Raw genomic sequence first — 15,299 nt, 5'->3', positions numbered from 1 at the left:
GGGTAGGGTTAGAGTGAAATTAGGGTTTATGATTTGAAAATTTAGGGTTTAATTTGGGGCAAATATAAAATTAGAGATTTTAGACAAATTGAAATTTGATAATTTTAATAAAATTAGGGTATTTGTATTAACTTGAAATCTAATTTAATCCTCAAAATTATTTCAAAATATTATTTATTGTATCAAAATATTAATTGGTTTGAAATCAAATTCCTCTAATTGAATTTATAAGATAATAAGATTTTTTATTCCCAAAACTTGAAATATTAAATCATAAAAATATCAATTATTTAAATTAAATCACATAAAAATTCTTGTCATCCATAACTACTAATTTTGTAATTTAAATCTAAAAAATAATTCAATAATTGTAAAATTAGATAAAATTTTAGTTAATTATCAAAATTTGATTTAATTAGTTTTAATAAAATAATTTCTGAAAATGAAATTTCTAATGAATAAATAAATTAAAATTAACTCATAATAATATTTTCTTTTTAAAAAAATTGGGTCTTACAATTTCGTAGTTGGCTTCGAAATTCTCTTCACTGTCGTTGTTATCTTCTTCCCAATTTATATCCTCGAACTCATCAATATTAACCTCCTCGCCAACCACGTCCAGCCCCGTATGCTGTTCAAACTCAACATACAGCTCTATCATTGGCACGTGAAATCGGGTTTGTTGATAAATATAGAACATCTGCTGCATACATGCGTTGTCAGTGATGAACATTATTTGAAACTGTATCAGCCTACCAAATACTTGTATAGGATTCTTGTATAAAATGTTGCTCACCCTCTTTGAAATGTGACTTTGTATATTCTCACAAGAATCATTTTGCAACTCTACAAAACTTATAGTACATGAAATAGTAAAGGAAAACGGATATTCACAAACAAAAATCACTCTTTTGTGTGTGTTTGGTATAATCTAATCGTTATAATATACTCACAAATTTGCAATACCTTTTATAACCTTAACTTCATTTAACCCAAATTTTTTGATACTATTAATTGTCAAAAAAACTCACAAGTATGAAAAAAAAGAAATGATGATGAAAAATACGAATGAACAAAAATAAATTGACAATAGTATTTATAGTTAAAACTCTCATTTATAATATTTTTTCTATATAAAACGCAAGCTATGTTTTACAATTTTTGAATAAAAAATATTAAAACATTGAAAACGCTTTACTCCTTAAAAAAAAAAAAAAGCATATGTAAAATGCAACCTATATTTTGTAGGTTGCAATTTTGAAAAATTGTGCAAAGGCCAAACGTGACCTGCGTTTTGACTTTAACATCGAATTAATATAATTATTTTACACATATCTATTTCAACATCAAACACCAGATTCCTTTTCATATAAAAAAAAAAACCAGCCTAACAAATTTGATATTTAATTTATAAGGTGAGCAAATGTCATGAGTTGGTGACATTGCGTATAAAACTACGATCACTGATGGTTAGTATTTACACGATTAAAAGAATTGATTTTACACGAAAGAGTAAGCAAGATATATAGACTATAGTAATAATCTATAATGATGCATTTCAAAATTATTAAAACAATTATATGATCATTTCAAAAAGCTATGAAATTTATCTTCACATGACTTTATTGGTGTGGTATATATGGCATTATGCAAGTATAAGTCGTTTTGCTATTGACAGTTGCCTTCCAATATAAATATTCTCAATAGATTTGGTATCTATTATCAATAATCTTGTTCCATTAATAGACATGAATGACTAGTCATGGTTGATAGCGCGAACATGGTCCATTTAAATAATGGAACCAAACAGTACTTTTTTTTCTTTTTACCTTATATGGTATCAATTACTATAATTGAAATATTTATTGTAATGTCAAAAGCCAAAATAGAATAACGAATGGAAAATGGATAGTGTTTGCGTGAAGTACTGAAGATTGGGACCACGCTAACACCAACTCAAAACAGCATTATATATAATATATATTCCCATACACTATCCGATCAAACGGCCAAACCAAATGATTTCCCAAAGTAATACTTCATATTTTTAATGGAAATTTTTATGCAGGTACTTACGAAATATTTAAATTGGTTCGTTTCCAATCAACTTTAAATTGGATATTTTAGTCTTCAGCAACCAAAACAACAGATATTTTAGTTATTCTAATAAATATTTCTTGTTCTAAGAAAATTTCATAATTATTTTCGTCAAACAGATTAACGAATTTTGTTGTCATTTTCAATATACGTATTAAACAAATAAATATTTATAATAAATTTTATTATAAAATATTTAACTTTTGAAATATATTTATATTGTTATAAGACAAATTGGGAAAGACCAATATGTTTAGAGATTTTTAGAACAATTAAAATTGTTAAAGATCAAAGTATTTTATCCAAACATTTTTTAAAAAACTAATTTTTGAATATTTACTCATTAAATTAATATAAATTTAGAGATATATACCGTGATCTTAGTAATAAGATTTCAATTTAATTTTTTTCCTGAGAGATATCTAGTAAATTAATAGATATGTTAGCCTCATAATAAAAGTATGTGAAAGTCTAGGGATAATATTTTTATTAAAATTTGGTCAATACTTAATTATTAAAAAAAAAATAAGTAATTCTATTATTAAATATTATTTTATATCATTAAAAATACTGATGTTAATTAATTAATGACTGTACATCACAAATTCTAATGACTTAGTATTCCTCTAAAAATACTCAACCAAAAATGAAATATATCACAACCCCCGGGTGCGGCAAAGTTAACATATAAATAAAAGTTTAATTGATGATATATACATGGTGGAGTGCTATTCATTAATTAGCGAACATGTTTAAATATCATTAGAAAAAGCTAATGATCTTACAAAACCATGATACAAAAAAAAGTTTTTTAAAAGATTATTATTATTTTCTTAACAAGTATGAACACTAAAGGAAAAGTTGTCAGCAAGTTGAATTTATAATAAGATTGTATCTATTATATATTGGGGATGTCTTTAGTGGCTAAGATTATAGTGGCAAAGAATGATTAAAATTTGACCCATCTATAAATACATGACATGTAAAAATTGAAGAGTAGCATGCAGGTTGGATTTAATTACCTTACATGTTAGGAATTACTGCAAGATAAAAAAGTGGGCTTTTTATGTGAAAAAAAATTATATTGAGTGGATAACATTAAAAACTAAAAAGAGCAATGTTAGAGACTAGTAACATTTATGATTGGTAGTCATTAACTAGCTATCAATGATGATTTGATGGTATAAGATTGGTGTAAAATTTCATTCAATGGCTCACCTTTTTCTGCTGGTTACATGCTGCCCAAAATGCAATAAAATTGCTGGCCCCTAGATTTTTCCAACTAAAAATTTATTAAATATTGGATCAATAAAAGCTCTTTAATTATTAATTTATTATCTATTATCTATTATATATTACTAATTTTACAACTAAAATATGTTACATATTACTCTCTTATTGTAATTGAAATTTATTTTTTTTCTTTAAAATTAGAGTATTCTCTCCTCTTAAAGATTCAATTATTTTAAAAAAATTAATATTTAAAGGAAGAGATATAAAATTAATTAATAGTTATATTGACAGTTATAAAATTAAATTAAAATTAATTTTTTTAAATAATTGAATCTTTATTCTAATTAATTAATTATTAATTACAATATTAGCATTTTTTTCAAATTATATATAATAAATATTTAAAGAAAGAAATATGAAATTATATATTAGAAAAATAAACGATAAAAATTTAAAATTAAAAAAATATACATATAATAATAATAATAATAATAATAATAATAATAACATATTTTTTATGTAAATAATATTACGAGATTATTTTTTTATTATATTTAATTATAAATTTAATGTATTTTATAGTTTTGTGAATTTATTTGAATTATATTATTTTATTAATTTAATTTGTTGTTGAACACAAATATAGAGAGTAATAGAAAATGAGAAGAAAAAAGAAAGAGAAAGATAAAGAAGAAGGAGAGAGGAAGAGAGTTTGTTAATTTTTAAAAAAATATTTTATTTTAATTGTAAGTTGTAACAAAAGAATATCTTGTGAAATTTTTTGGTTTGTCAAATTAGTAATATAAAATATAAATTATAAGTTATATATAGAGAGGAAGAATAGAGAAGGGGAGAAAGGTAGATAAGAGAATGGAAGAAGGAAGTTTATTAATTTTTAAAAAAATATTTTATCTCAATTTTAATAAAAAAAATGTTATGCGAGTTGTTAAACTAGTAATATAATATAAATATGTTTTAATTTTAATATTTTAATTTTAATTTTAATTAAAAAATGTGATATTGTATATTTTGATTTTATAAAATTAATAATATATAATAAATAATAGATAATAAATTAATAATTAGCGAGTTTTATTGACCCAAGATTGTAATGAGTTTTTAGTTTTTAGTGTTATCCACTCAAAAAATACTAATAAAATTTTTTTTCACATAAAAAGCCCACATAATATACACATAATTTTGGTAAACTCATTTTTTATTTTACTCATTCCTAGCATATAACGTGATCAAATCTACTAACAACCTACAAATTACTCTTTACATGTCATGTGTTTATAAGTTAGTTAAATCTTAGCCATTTTTAGCCACTATAACCTTAGCCACCAAAAATCTCTCCTTATATATTAGTAAATATTTTAGGTTATATTTTATTAATTATTAATAAAATACAAAGACGTTTAAAAATTGGATAATATAATAAAAAATGAAAATCTTTTAACTTAATTAATATACTAAAGTATTCATCTATGTATAGTCAAAAATTAAGAAGAATCTAAAAAAAATAATAAGCCAAATTAAATTAAACTAAGAATTTTATATTAACAAATAATATACAAAATTAATAATATATTAGTAAATATTTATAAAATAATTAAGAATATTATATTATCTTTTCCGTATGTATTATTGTGGCTAGAAGCGTTAAATTACTCAGAAGCTTAATAGGTACTTTAACTAATATTTTTAGAACATTTTTTGATTGAATCCAATTATTTTAAACTTGCATATATTAGTATTACATTGATGATGAATAATCTAGAAATAAATGAAACTTAGTAATAATTACCTGAGCTGACTTTCAGACAAACTAAAGTTGACTGTATGATTATTACCAAAAAAGCCGACTGCAGGATCCATGATGTATCTGCATGAATTGATGCACGTGCTGTCCTATCTTCTTCTTCAAGGGAACAAACAATGTATTCAAATTTAAGGACATATTCTTTCGGTTGATAATTTATTTTATTAACTTCTAATTTTTAGTTTATACTTTAGGAAGCTATTCTGGTATGGCAATGTACGTAACGAAATATGATATTCCTTTCATTTTGACTATAGAGATATAAGATAAATTAATGTGAACGGTCAAAATCTTAATAAACTACTTTGAGTGCACGTAAAAGTCAGGAGTTCATGGTAGATTTACAAGAGGTTTTATAGTTGACAAGTATATACACACACAATGTCCCTTCTATCCATGACCTATATGACTGATGTGAGATAAAAATGTGAATGGCTGAATGCATAATTTTTAAGTAAAGCCATTTTGTTGGGTAAACTAAACATATCATCATCATCATTATTAAAAAATTGTTTTCCATTTCACATACATCAATTTCCCTCTATCCCTCCTAACATCCTTCTTTGTTTCTTAAATTAATCAACAACTCATAAGTTTCACAATTAAAATCATACTACATTAAATTTAGTTGGTATTAGGAAAAAAATTAAACTAGAAGGAATCAATGATTAAACGAAAACCATTTGAATTCCAATTAATTGGATATAAATCAAAGCACTATCACTATTTTTAAAAATAAATATTTTTATAATTAAAAAATTAATTATAAAATAATTTATTTATAAGCTATTTTTAATACAAATCTTTATGTTTAAGGTCAATTATAAATTTGTATCTTTTTAATGTTTTTAAAAAATAACATACATATTTAAGTTTTGTACTATTTTAAATATTAAAAGATCAATCACTGACGTACATTATTAGTAAAATATATAACTTGTTACATTTTCATGTCGGTCTTGTAAATTTTTTGAAGGCATAAGATAATAAAATAGATTGACTTTACTATCATTAGAATCTAAATATAATTATTCAAGTAACCACTACTAATTATGTTAATAAAAAAATTTTGTAAAAAAAAATATGATTTACATTTTAAATTTGTTGAGTAAATTCATTCCAAAATGTAGAAATTAAACTCAATTATGCTATATTTTTAAATGAAATATAGAATTTCACAACAAAATTAACATTCATTAAGAAAATAAATTTTAGTAGGGGTGGCAAGATCATTATTTGACGGATTAGTCCCCTTTCCCGTCTATTGAAGCGGTCCTAAATTTATATCATGTCCTAACTAGTGGCAGTTTGACTGGCTGTGTTTCTCTTTTTAAGAAATTATTAAACCATTAAAATAAAAAAATATATTTTCTTGAGTATTTCAATAAATTTATAATTTCTAAAAATATAAAAAAATTATAATTTTTAAATTCACAAACATTAAAGTATTTATAATTCTAAATATCTAATATACATAATGATCAACCAAGTTTTTTAAAACAAAATAATAAAATCAATATTGTTTAAAGCAAAACAAACATTGTTTAAAATATATAATTAAATATTATCCAACTCTATCTAATCAATCAAACATAGTGTAAAATATATAATTAAACATAGGTTAGTAAAATTTGAAAATATTTTAACAAAAAATTTAATAAATATTTTTTTAATATGAAAATAAATATAATTTTTCAATGAGGATATATATATATATATATATATATATATATATATATATATATATATATATATATATATATATATATATATATATATATATATCAAATCTGAACTAATTTCGGTTCATTTGTGTGCTAATTGAGGTTCACTTGATGCTGCTGATAAGTATTGACCAATTTTTTAGCAAAAAAGAATAAAATTATTCATTATCACTTTATTCAATTGCATTAGATATCATTCCATTCGATTCATTTACTTCAGTTTTGAACAAACAGTTAAAAAGACTCTATCATCAATAAAAATATATCGAATTCATTTCTGGATCCAAATGAACCTTAAATAAACTAAAAAATGAACCGAAATGACTTAAGGAATAAAAACTTGGTCAATACTCAGCAGCATTAAGTGAATTTCAATTAGCACACAAATGAATTGAAATTAGTTCAGATTTGACCAAGCAGTCAAAAAGACTCAATTATCAACAAAAATATATCGAATTTATTTCTGGATCCAAATGAACCTTAATTAAACTAATTAATGAACTAAAATTACTTAAGAAATAAAAAAATTATGTCAATACTTATCAGCAGCATCAAGTGAACCTCAATATTATTTAATAATGGTACCAGAGAAAATCAGAACTGTTGTTGGTGATGACGATAATGAAAGAAGAAGGAGGAGGAGGAGGAGGAGGAGGAGGAAATGGAAAAGGAGAAGGAGAAGGAAACAGAGAAAGAAAAGACGCATGATTTAAAAAGCGGTTATAACAACTTGGTTAGACTTGATTAAAAATTTTGCTTGGATGTAGAATTTTATTCTAATAATTAATAATTATTCTATTAGTTTTCACGTAACAATAATATTCTTGAACGACATGTGATATTCTTGAACGTTACTATGTTTTTCAAATCTTCTCTATTAAAGTGTGTATGAGACATATTTTTAGCAATAATTTTTTCCTCACATAAAATAAGAAAAACTTTGGTAGTATAATAATAATTTCATCTAGTTTTTTTCGGTCATTTGCATTTCAATTGAATTTTTTCATTAGTTAATTTAGGAATTAGTTTTGGAGGCCTGCTATTTTGTGTAATTATAAAATAAGACAATATCAAAATTATATGTAATTTTTATTAGTATTTTCAATAATACAAAACAAAAAAATAAGAACTAATTAATCAATAAAATCAGTGTCATAGAAATCAAACTTATTAGAATATTAATAAATACTAATCAAACAAAAAAATTCAAAAAATTTAAAATTATAAAAGCAACATAACTTTGTAAAAATAGAAAACAAAAAATTAGAAAATAAATTTATAATTGACCACAAATAAATGATTTAAAAAATAAAACTTTAAAATTACTTTAAATTAATCAATACTCTTAAAACTTTACGTTAATTCTTGTAAGTCAAACTTAAATTAATTTGTGTATATATCTTATATGATTAATTAAACGTGTAACTAAAATTAATAATCAAATACAACAAAGTATGGCGGTTTGAGGAGTCCTTCTAAGGGAGTAATAAGAATTAGAGAGTGGTACTAATAAAATACCAATAACAATATGAACTCTATTCTTTTAAATACCAGTGTTTAATTTGGATTGAATAGATTGAAGATGATATATCTATAGATCAAAATGTGTGAAATTAGTAAAGAACAATTTTAAAATGTGTTTTGTCCTAAATTAAAATGAGAATAGGTGTAGAAAACATTAAAGGAATATACAAATGTAAATGTGAAGGGAATTAGGATATGAGGTTTAGAATTTAGAGAAAAAATTAAGATTTAGAAAAAAATTAAGGATTTGGAAAGAAAAATAGAATTATAGATATAAATTATAGTTATTAATTATAATAAAGGATATTTTTGATAAATAAAATATTTAAAAGTTGCTTTTGCTTTTATGTACTTCAGAAACCAACTAGTCATCGATCCTTGTTCTCAAACTGGTCATTTACGTCAATTCATTATCAAACTCAAGGATTTCTTTGACATTTCGTACCTCACTACACGACAACAATAAGCTCGGCAATTTGTTCGTACCTATCATACCATGTTCCTCTCTTTTCGACTGGTACATGGGAAAATTTTCCTATACTTTATAGTGCAATATTCATAATTTTTTAAAATAAAAAATAAAGTAAAACTCACATCTTTATTATACTTGATAAATTGTTTAATAATTTTTATTTGTCGAAATAATATAATAAAAAAATAAAAAATTACAAGAATTAGCCAATTAAATTGTGAACTTAACCGAAATTATTAAAGTAAAAAATTATAAAAAATATAATTATATTAAATATATAATAAAATTAGTTATTAATATATATTAAAATATAAAAAATATATAAAGTATTTTTGATAAAAATAATACCGCAATCCACCCGAGGAGGAGGGCCAATAACAATAACAGGTGGACACACACAAATCACAACTCTAAAACCTTTCTATTTTTGCAATCAAGTTACAAAATTGACAATCAAATCCACTTCTCCCCTTTCTTTTTCTTCAAAAAACAACAAAAATAATAACTCAACTGAAAACTGGCGTAAACAGAATGCTGATAAAAAACCGATCTATATAAAAACAAAAAAATTATACATTCACCTGGAGAAGCAGAAAGCATTTGCAGAGGTCGAAGACCGGTGGTGGCGGTTAGAAGCGGCTGAACCCTAACGTGCTTCCTTCGTGTCGTGTGTTATTTTCTCAACGGAATATTCTGTTGGTGAAGAATTCTGATAGAGAAGAGAAGAGGAAGATAAAAAAGAAAAGAATGAGCGGTCACATTCCTCCTGCTCCGAGGAGGAACAGTGTGCACAAACGGCCTCCGCCAATGTCGAACAAGGCCGTAAACGGAATCACAAGCGAACCTCCTAGCAAGGCTCCTTCTCCGCCTCCTCCTGAGTAAGAACCTTTTCCTTTCCCTTTCTCATTCTCATCCTTTCGTTCGACATTCTCTGAGATAGAACAGAGAGACTGTTGTATCGTTATTATGTTATATTATTTCCATGTGCTGATTCGTTTGCGCATTGTTGCGATTCGTGAATTCCGTTGAAGTATGAACGGATCTGTGTAAATCCACACCAACCGTTATAGATTCTTTGCATGGACAATGTAGATGTAGTAATATAGATTTAGCTTATGATATTATACTATAATTGATAATTGATGTTTTGGTTTCCGTTCAGTTTTTGGATTTTTTTATTTGATCTTTCCGGAACTTAACGCAGTTACTGTAATTTGCGTTTATGATTACTATTTTGAACGCATCTGCTTCGCATCATTGTTGATATACCGTTAGCTCGATTTAATTTTCTTCTAAATATAATTGTTTAGGCTTGATGAGCAAGAAAGGACAGTGAGGAAGCTTAGATTGTCGAAAGCCCTCACGATACCCGAGGGGACTAACGTTTTTGATGCATGTAGACGCATGGCGGCTCGGCGAGTTAATGCTGTTTTGTTGACTGATTCGAATGCTTTGCTTTCGGGAATCATGACTGACAAGGTTTATTATGGTGTTTGCATGTGTTAATTAAGAGATTAAGAGATTGCGCATATGAATTGTTACAAGCTTGTGTATATTTTGTTTAGGACATTGCTACTAGAGTTATATCTGAGGGTTTACGAACAGATCAGACGCTAGTGTCAAAAGTGATGACTAGGAATCCCACATTTGTGACATCAGATACTCTGGCGATTGATGCCCTTCAGAAGATGATCCAAGGTTACCATTATTACTATTCTCTACTGTGGCACCAATGCATTGTAATAGACCAATATATAGTTAGACATGGAGCGGCATTAGAGTCTATACTCTGTAGCGTTCAATGCTAATAATTTTGTTTACAGAAAAATAATGTATCAGAGGTTTATTGTCAATTTGTCATTTTCCTTTACACCATTGGTGACTTCTACATTACATATTTACACTACTTGGTGGTTTAGTTTCAGATTATATGCACTTCTATCATTTTTTGTCCACAATTTTCTTGGTTCTTACCGTGACTTCAATTATATTATTGATTAATGATTTTCCTGCGTAATATTCTTGCTTTTCATTGTATTCCTTTACTATTTGTATCATTACATCAGGCATAACTCTGAGTTACTTTGTTGATTTCCATATTATCATCCCATAAACCAAAAAGAAAAAAGGAAGGGGAAAAACCATGGTTTTATTGTGTTCTTTGACATATGATTCTTTTTCACCTTTATTACTTATGTTTCTATACCTAGCTGTTGCCAAATTGTGAAAAAAATTGAGTAGATGTTTTAAATAACTTCTCATTTTATTTACACCTTTTATTAATTGACTTATAAATTATCAATTCATAGCATGACGTATATAACTCAATTTTTTCAACTAATAGGTAAATTTCGGCACCTCCCTGTTGTGGAAAATGGAGAAGTCATTGCCATATTGGATATCACTAGATGTCTTTATGATGCCATATTTAGGCTGGAGAAGGCTGTTGAGCAGGGGAGCGCTATTGCTGCCACAGTTGAAGGTGTTGAATGCCAATATGGTAGCAATGGATCTACTTATTAACAATTATCTGCATATATACTTCTTATAGAATTGATTGTGCACGAATTTTCCGAATTGCATTATTTGCACCCACTTTCATGCATGTGTCTTGTTAATGTTGATAATATTAGTTGTTGAATAAGAATTTTTCTCCTAAAATACTTTCACTTCTCTTACTCATAAGCTGACCTGACTGTTTCTTACAAAACCTCAAGCTTCTTTAGCCTGCAAGTGGTCGTATTTTTTTGTTAGAGATAGTTACCAAATTACTGCTTGATCTTGCTGTTATTTTTCTCTTAAAAAGACATCTAATTCTACATGCACATCCTCCCATGGACTTTCTCTTCCTTTTTGCTGCTAATATATGTTCTTCTTATCGAAAAAGTTCAATGCGTTTATTTGAATTGCTTGTCTGGTTAAAATTCCCAAGGTGGAAATATTCTTGCTAGACATTTCCCTTTTTTCTTTTACTTCTCTCAAAGTACTTTAGATATATCTTGCATAAATATTTTTGCTTTTACGAGAAGTACATGAAATTTTGCAAGTTCAGGCATTAACGTAGAGTGTTGCTGTATGCATTTTAATTTTGCATAAATGTTTTTGCTTTTACGAGAAGTACATGAAATTTTGCAAGTTCAGGCATTAACGTAGAGTGTTGCTGTATGCATTTTAATTTTTAAATTGATTTGAGTGGTTAGCATATGTTTTGACCTCTTTTTTAAGTTGTGCATGTATAAATAGTTTACTTCTGATGTGTGCTTATCGATATTTAAATGACTTGGAAATTTCCATTGTTTTTTTACTCCATATTGTAATGATGATGATGCTAATTTTCTGTTTTGATCATCGTCATCTTATCAGGTCCAAATGCTTTGATGGATACACTGAGAGAGCACATGTTCAAGCCTTCCCTATCAACTCTAATAAGTGAAGATACAAAGTAATTTCCACATTATATTTTCTTGCGTGTTTGTTTATATTGTCAGTAGGCGCTCATATAATCAGATATAAATGTTTTACAAATCTCTATAGCATTATGTTTCTAGGGTTGCTTTTGCATCGTTAGCAGATCCTGTCTACGTAGTTTCATTAAAGATGCGGGAGTTGCGTGTTAATTCGGCAGTTGTTGTGTCACAGTCAGGAACCAAGATTCAAGGAATATTGACGTACGGTTTGTTTTCAAAGGCTTTATTCTTCTCTTAGGACTCCATGATATGGAATAACGGGCATTAACAATTGTATGTTTATTTTATAAGACCTGGTATGAATGAAAAAATGGATCTAGATTTACCTTTTTGAGGGGTATTATGTATTGTGCTCTAACTCTTGCATGCAGTTCAAAGGATCTCCTTATGCGTGTTGTGGCCCAAAATCTTTCTCCTGAGTTGACTCTAGTGGAAAAGGTTGGTATTTTATTATTTATTTCCAGCATAAAGAGGCTTATTGGAGGAGATGCTATTTCTTCTGGCAGTTCCTTATTTTTGCTAGGCATTGAGAAATGATTTGATTTTCGTCCTAGGTCTTATATTTCTCACTTAATTTTTTAGGTGATGACTCCAAACCCAGATTGTGCCACCCTAGACACAACAATTGTTGACGCACTGCATATGATGCATAAAGGGAAGTTCTTGCATCTTCCTGTTGTAGACAGAGGTGATCTTTGCTTCCTCGATTTCATAAAGAAGTTTTATAATTTTTGCCTTGTTTTGCTGACTATTTTTGTTTCTTCAGATGGATATGTGGCTGCTTGTTTGGATGTTTTGCAGATAACTCATGCAGCGATTTCCTTGGTAAGTTTTAGGTTCGAGATACTCATTTGTAAGAAAAACTATCAGAATTTGTACCTTGGGTAATCTTGTAGTCAGTCTTTATTTTCCCAATCTCCCTAATCATAATTTTTGTATAACTTGTGTTGTGTCCTAACAAGTATGTTATCTTATTATGATTTGATTTAATAATGTTGTACAGAGGTCAATTTCTGATAAGTATGATATATTTTATAGGTTGAGAGTAGCACTGGAGCTGCTAATGATGTAGCGAATACAATTATGCAAAAGTTTTGGGACTCGGCTCTTTCTTTAGAGCCACCAGAAGATTCTGACACTCATAGGTATTTTGTTATACAGATGATTAGACACAAGATTTGTTTTGTCCTTATTTGTGAACCATCCTATATAATTCTTTGATTGCAGTGAACTTTCTAGCCACATGACAGCAGATGGCACAGAGAGAGGGAAGTCTCCTGTGCAACACATAGACTTAGGAAACACATTTTCCTTTAAACTTGAGGATCTCAATGGTCATGTGCATCGATTCAACTGTGGTGAGTCAAAGCATCGCTAGGATTTGAATCTAAATATTGTGTTGTGTTCTTGGATCTTAGTCACAAAATCACGTGTAATGATATAGCTGCATGAAAATGGATCCTCTCTGATGTGAAATTTTCACATGATCTAGTGTTTACCGATGTTCATCATTGATTATAAAGTTGCAACCAAGTATGAGACTTACAAGTGCATTCAATGATCAATGGGGAAAATAATTACATGACAAGATAATGGGAAATTTTCATCACTCTTCCGTACCCGCTTTCCATTCTTATAAGAACTTTCAAGTATTTTAACTTGCCTTTATTGTAGGTACCGAACATCTAGATGAGCTTGTATCCATAGCCATGCAGAGAGTTGAACTTAATGACGAAGAACAACGCCCTACAATATTGGTGTGTTTTCTGCTACTTCAAATTCTTTTGCTTTTTGGCAGTAGGATATGTATTTATTATCACACTGATATTTTATTATCCCTAATATAGTACGAGGATGATGAAGGTGATAGAATTATTCTAGCAACGGATCATGATCTTGCTACTGCTGTCGGCTATGCTAGATCTTCAGGAGCGAAGGTGAAGATGTTTGCTTATACTAGATTTTCAATTTTGAAGATGTTATATGGGGGGTAGTTCATTGGAATTCATCCATACATTCTAATAAAAAAAATCTTTGTATTTTAGGCTGTAAAGTTGCATTTGGTGTTAGGCAATCCAACCAAATCAGAACCACGACCACCACAATCTGATACAACAACAACTACTACAACAGTAACACAGACTCGTAGTTCTTCTCTTTCCATGCGATCTGGTATTGTTGCAGGTGCGATTGCTGTAACTAGCGTTGGTGTGTTTGTCTACTTAAGGAGCTGCAGAAAGTGATGTGTTGCCAGTATGAAAAAGCAATACAACATAATCACATGCTACGAAAATTCCAGAGTTCCATTGATACTTATGCGCTCATTACAACAACGGAAATTTTGTCTGATGAAATAGGTGAATGATGTTGGGGCTCTCTAGTCCCGTGTCCTTTTTCTTTGTCGGTAATATTCATCACTTGTGGTCAAGCTAGGTTTATTTAACGAAGATGGCTACTTATATATCTCTCTCTAATGTAAGTGCAATTAGAAATTTCTTCTCCTATGTATAGGTGATGACGTAATGTTTTGGCATACAACAATATTCAGAAAGGTCACGACTTGCGACTTTCTTAAAATTTCATAAAGGAACTCCCATCAAGGTGGAATCTCTGTTTTTTAGCTGTTCTTGCCTCTGTACCTTTATTAAAAAATTATTTTATTTAATTATTTTTGGGTTAAAATTATCTATTTTTTAAGAGAGAATATTCACATGATGACATCTTTACATAAAGATGGTATTGTGAATCATTAAATGGTTCAGCTAAACATATTTGATCAAATATATCAATTATTTAACTATTCGTAAAATTATCTTGATGTGAAGATGTGATTACGAGAATATTTATCTTCTTTTTTCTAAATACTAAAGCTCGGTTTAAATTGTGTCTTAAAATATAAATACGGAGAGAGACATAGATAGAGATTGAAAAAAATTCTCTATATTTTGATTGATGAAAAC

General features: G+C 27.6%; 1 protein-coding gene across 2 annotated transcripts; it reads left to right on the top strand.

Annotated features, from left to right (window-relative positions):
- The first annotated feature begins 9,276 nt into the window (after positions 1 to 9,276).
- Positions 9,277 to 14,959, top strand: LOC112791063 (CBS domain-containing protein CBSCBSPB3). 2 transcript variants are annotated; one of them, XM_025833754.3, is made up of 14 exons: positions 9,277 to 9,750; positions 10,183 to 10,351; positions 10,438 to 10,570; positions 11,217 to 11,354; positions 12,236 to 12,314; positions 12,421 to 12,540; positions 12,711 to 12,777; positions 12,922 to 13,027; positions 13,106 to 13,164; positions 13,378 to 13,484; positions 13,567 to 13,697; positions 14,014 to 14,096; positions 14,187 to 14,276; positions 14,385 to 14,959. In XM_025833754.3, exons 1-14 carry the CDS (start codon positions 9,620 to 9,622, stop codon positions 14,580 to 14,582), a joined length of 1,611 nt encoding a protein of 536 aa, XP_025689539.1. In that variant the 5' UTR covers positions 9,277 to 9,619; the 3' UTR covers positions 14,583 to 14,959. The 2 variants fall into 2 exon arrangements, with proteins under 2 accessions (XP_025689539.1, XP_025689538.1); XM_025833753.3 differs by having other exon boundaries at positions 11,217 to 11,372.
- The last annotated feature ends 340 nt before the right edge of the window (positions 14,960 to 15,299 follow it).

This window comes from Arachis hypogaea, chromosome 3 (assembly GCF_003086295.3).
Source record: "Arachis hypogaea cultivar Tifrunner chromosome 3, arahy.Tifrunner.gnm2.J5K5, whole genome shotgun sequence".
In the NCBI taxonomy this organism is placed as follows: domain Eukaryota; kingdom Viridiplantae; phylum Streptophyta; class Magnoliopsida; order Fabales; family Fabaceae; genus Arachis; species Arachis hypogaea.
Note: the sequence above shows the minus strand (reverse complement) of the source record. Positions and strands in the feature narration are given on the sequence as shown.

Bases quoted from the DNA above. Each gene is read 5' to 3' on its own strand.
- LOC112791063 (XM_025833753.3), top strand. From the start codon at position 9,620: ATGAGCGGTCACATTCCTCCTGCTCCGAGGAGGAACAGTGTGCACAAA. The intron at 10,571-11,216 runs GTTACCATTATT...TTCAACTAATAG, and splicing joins CCTTCAGAAGATGATCCAAG to GTAAATTTCGGCACCTCCCT. The intron at 13,028-13,105 runs GTGATCTTTGCT...TTGTTTCTTCAG, and splicing joins TCTTCCTGTTGTAGACAGAG to ATGGATATGTGGCTGCTTGT.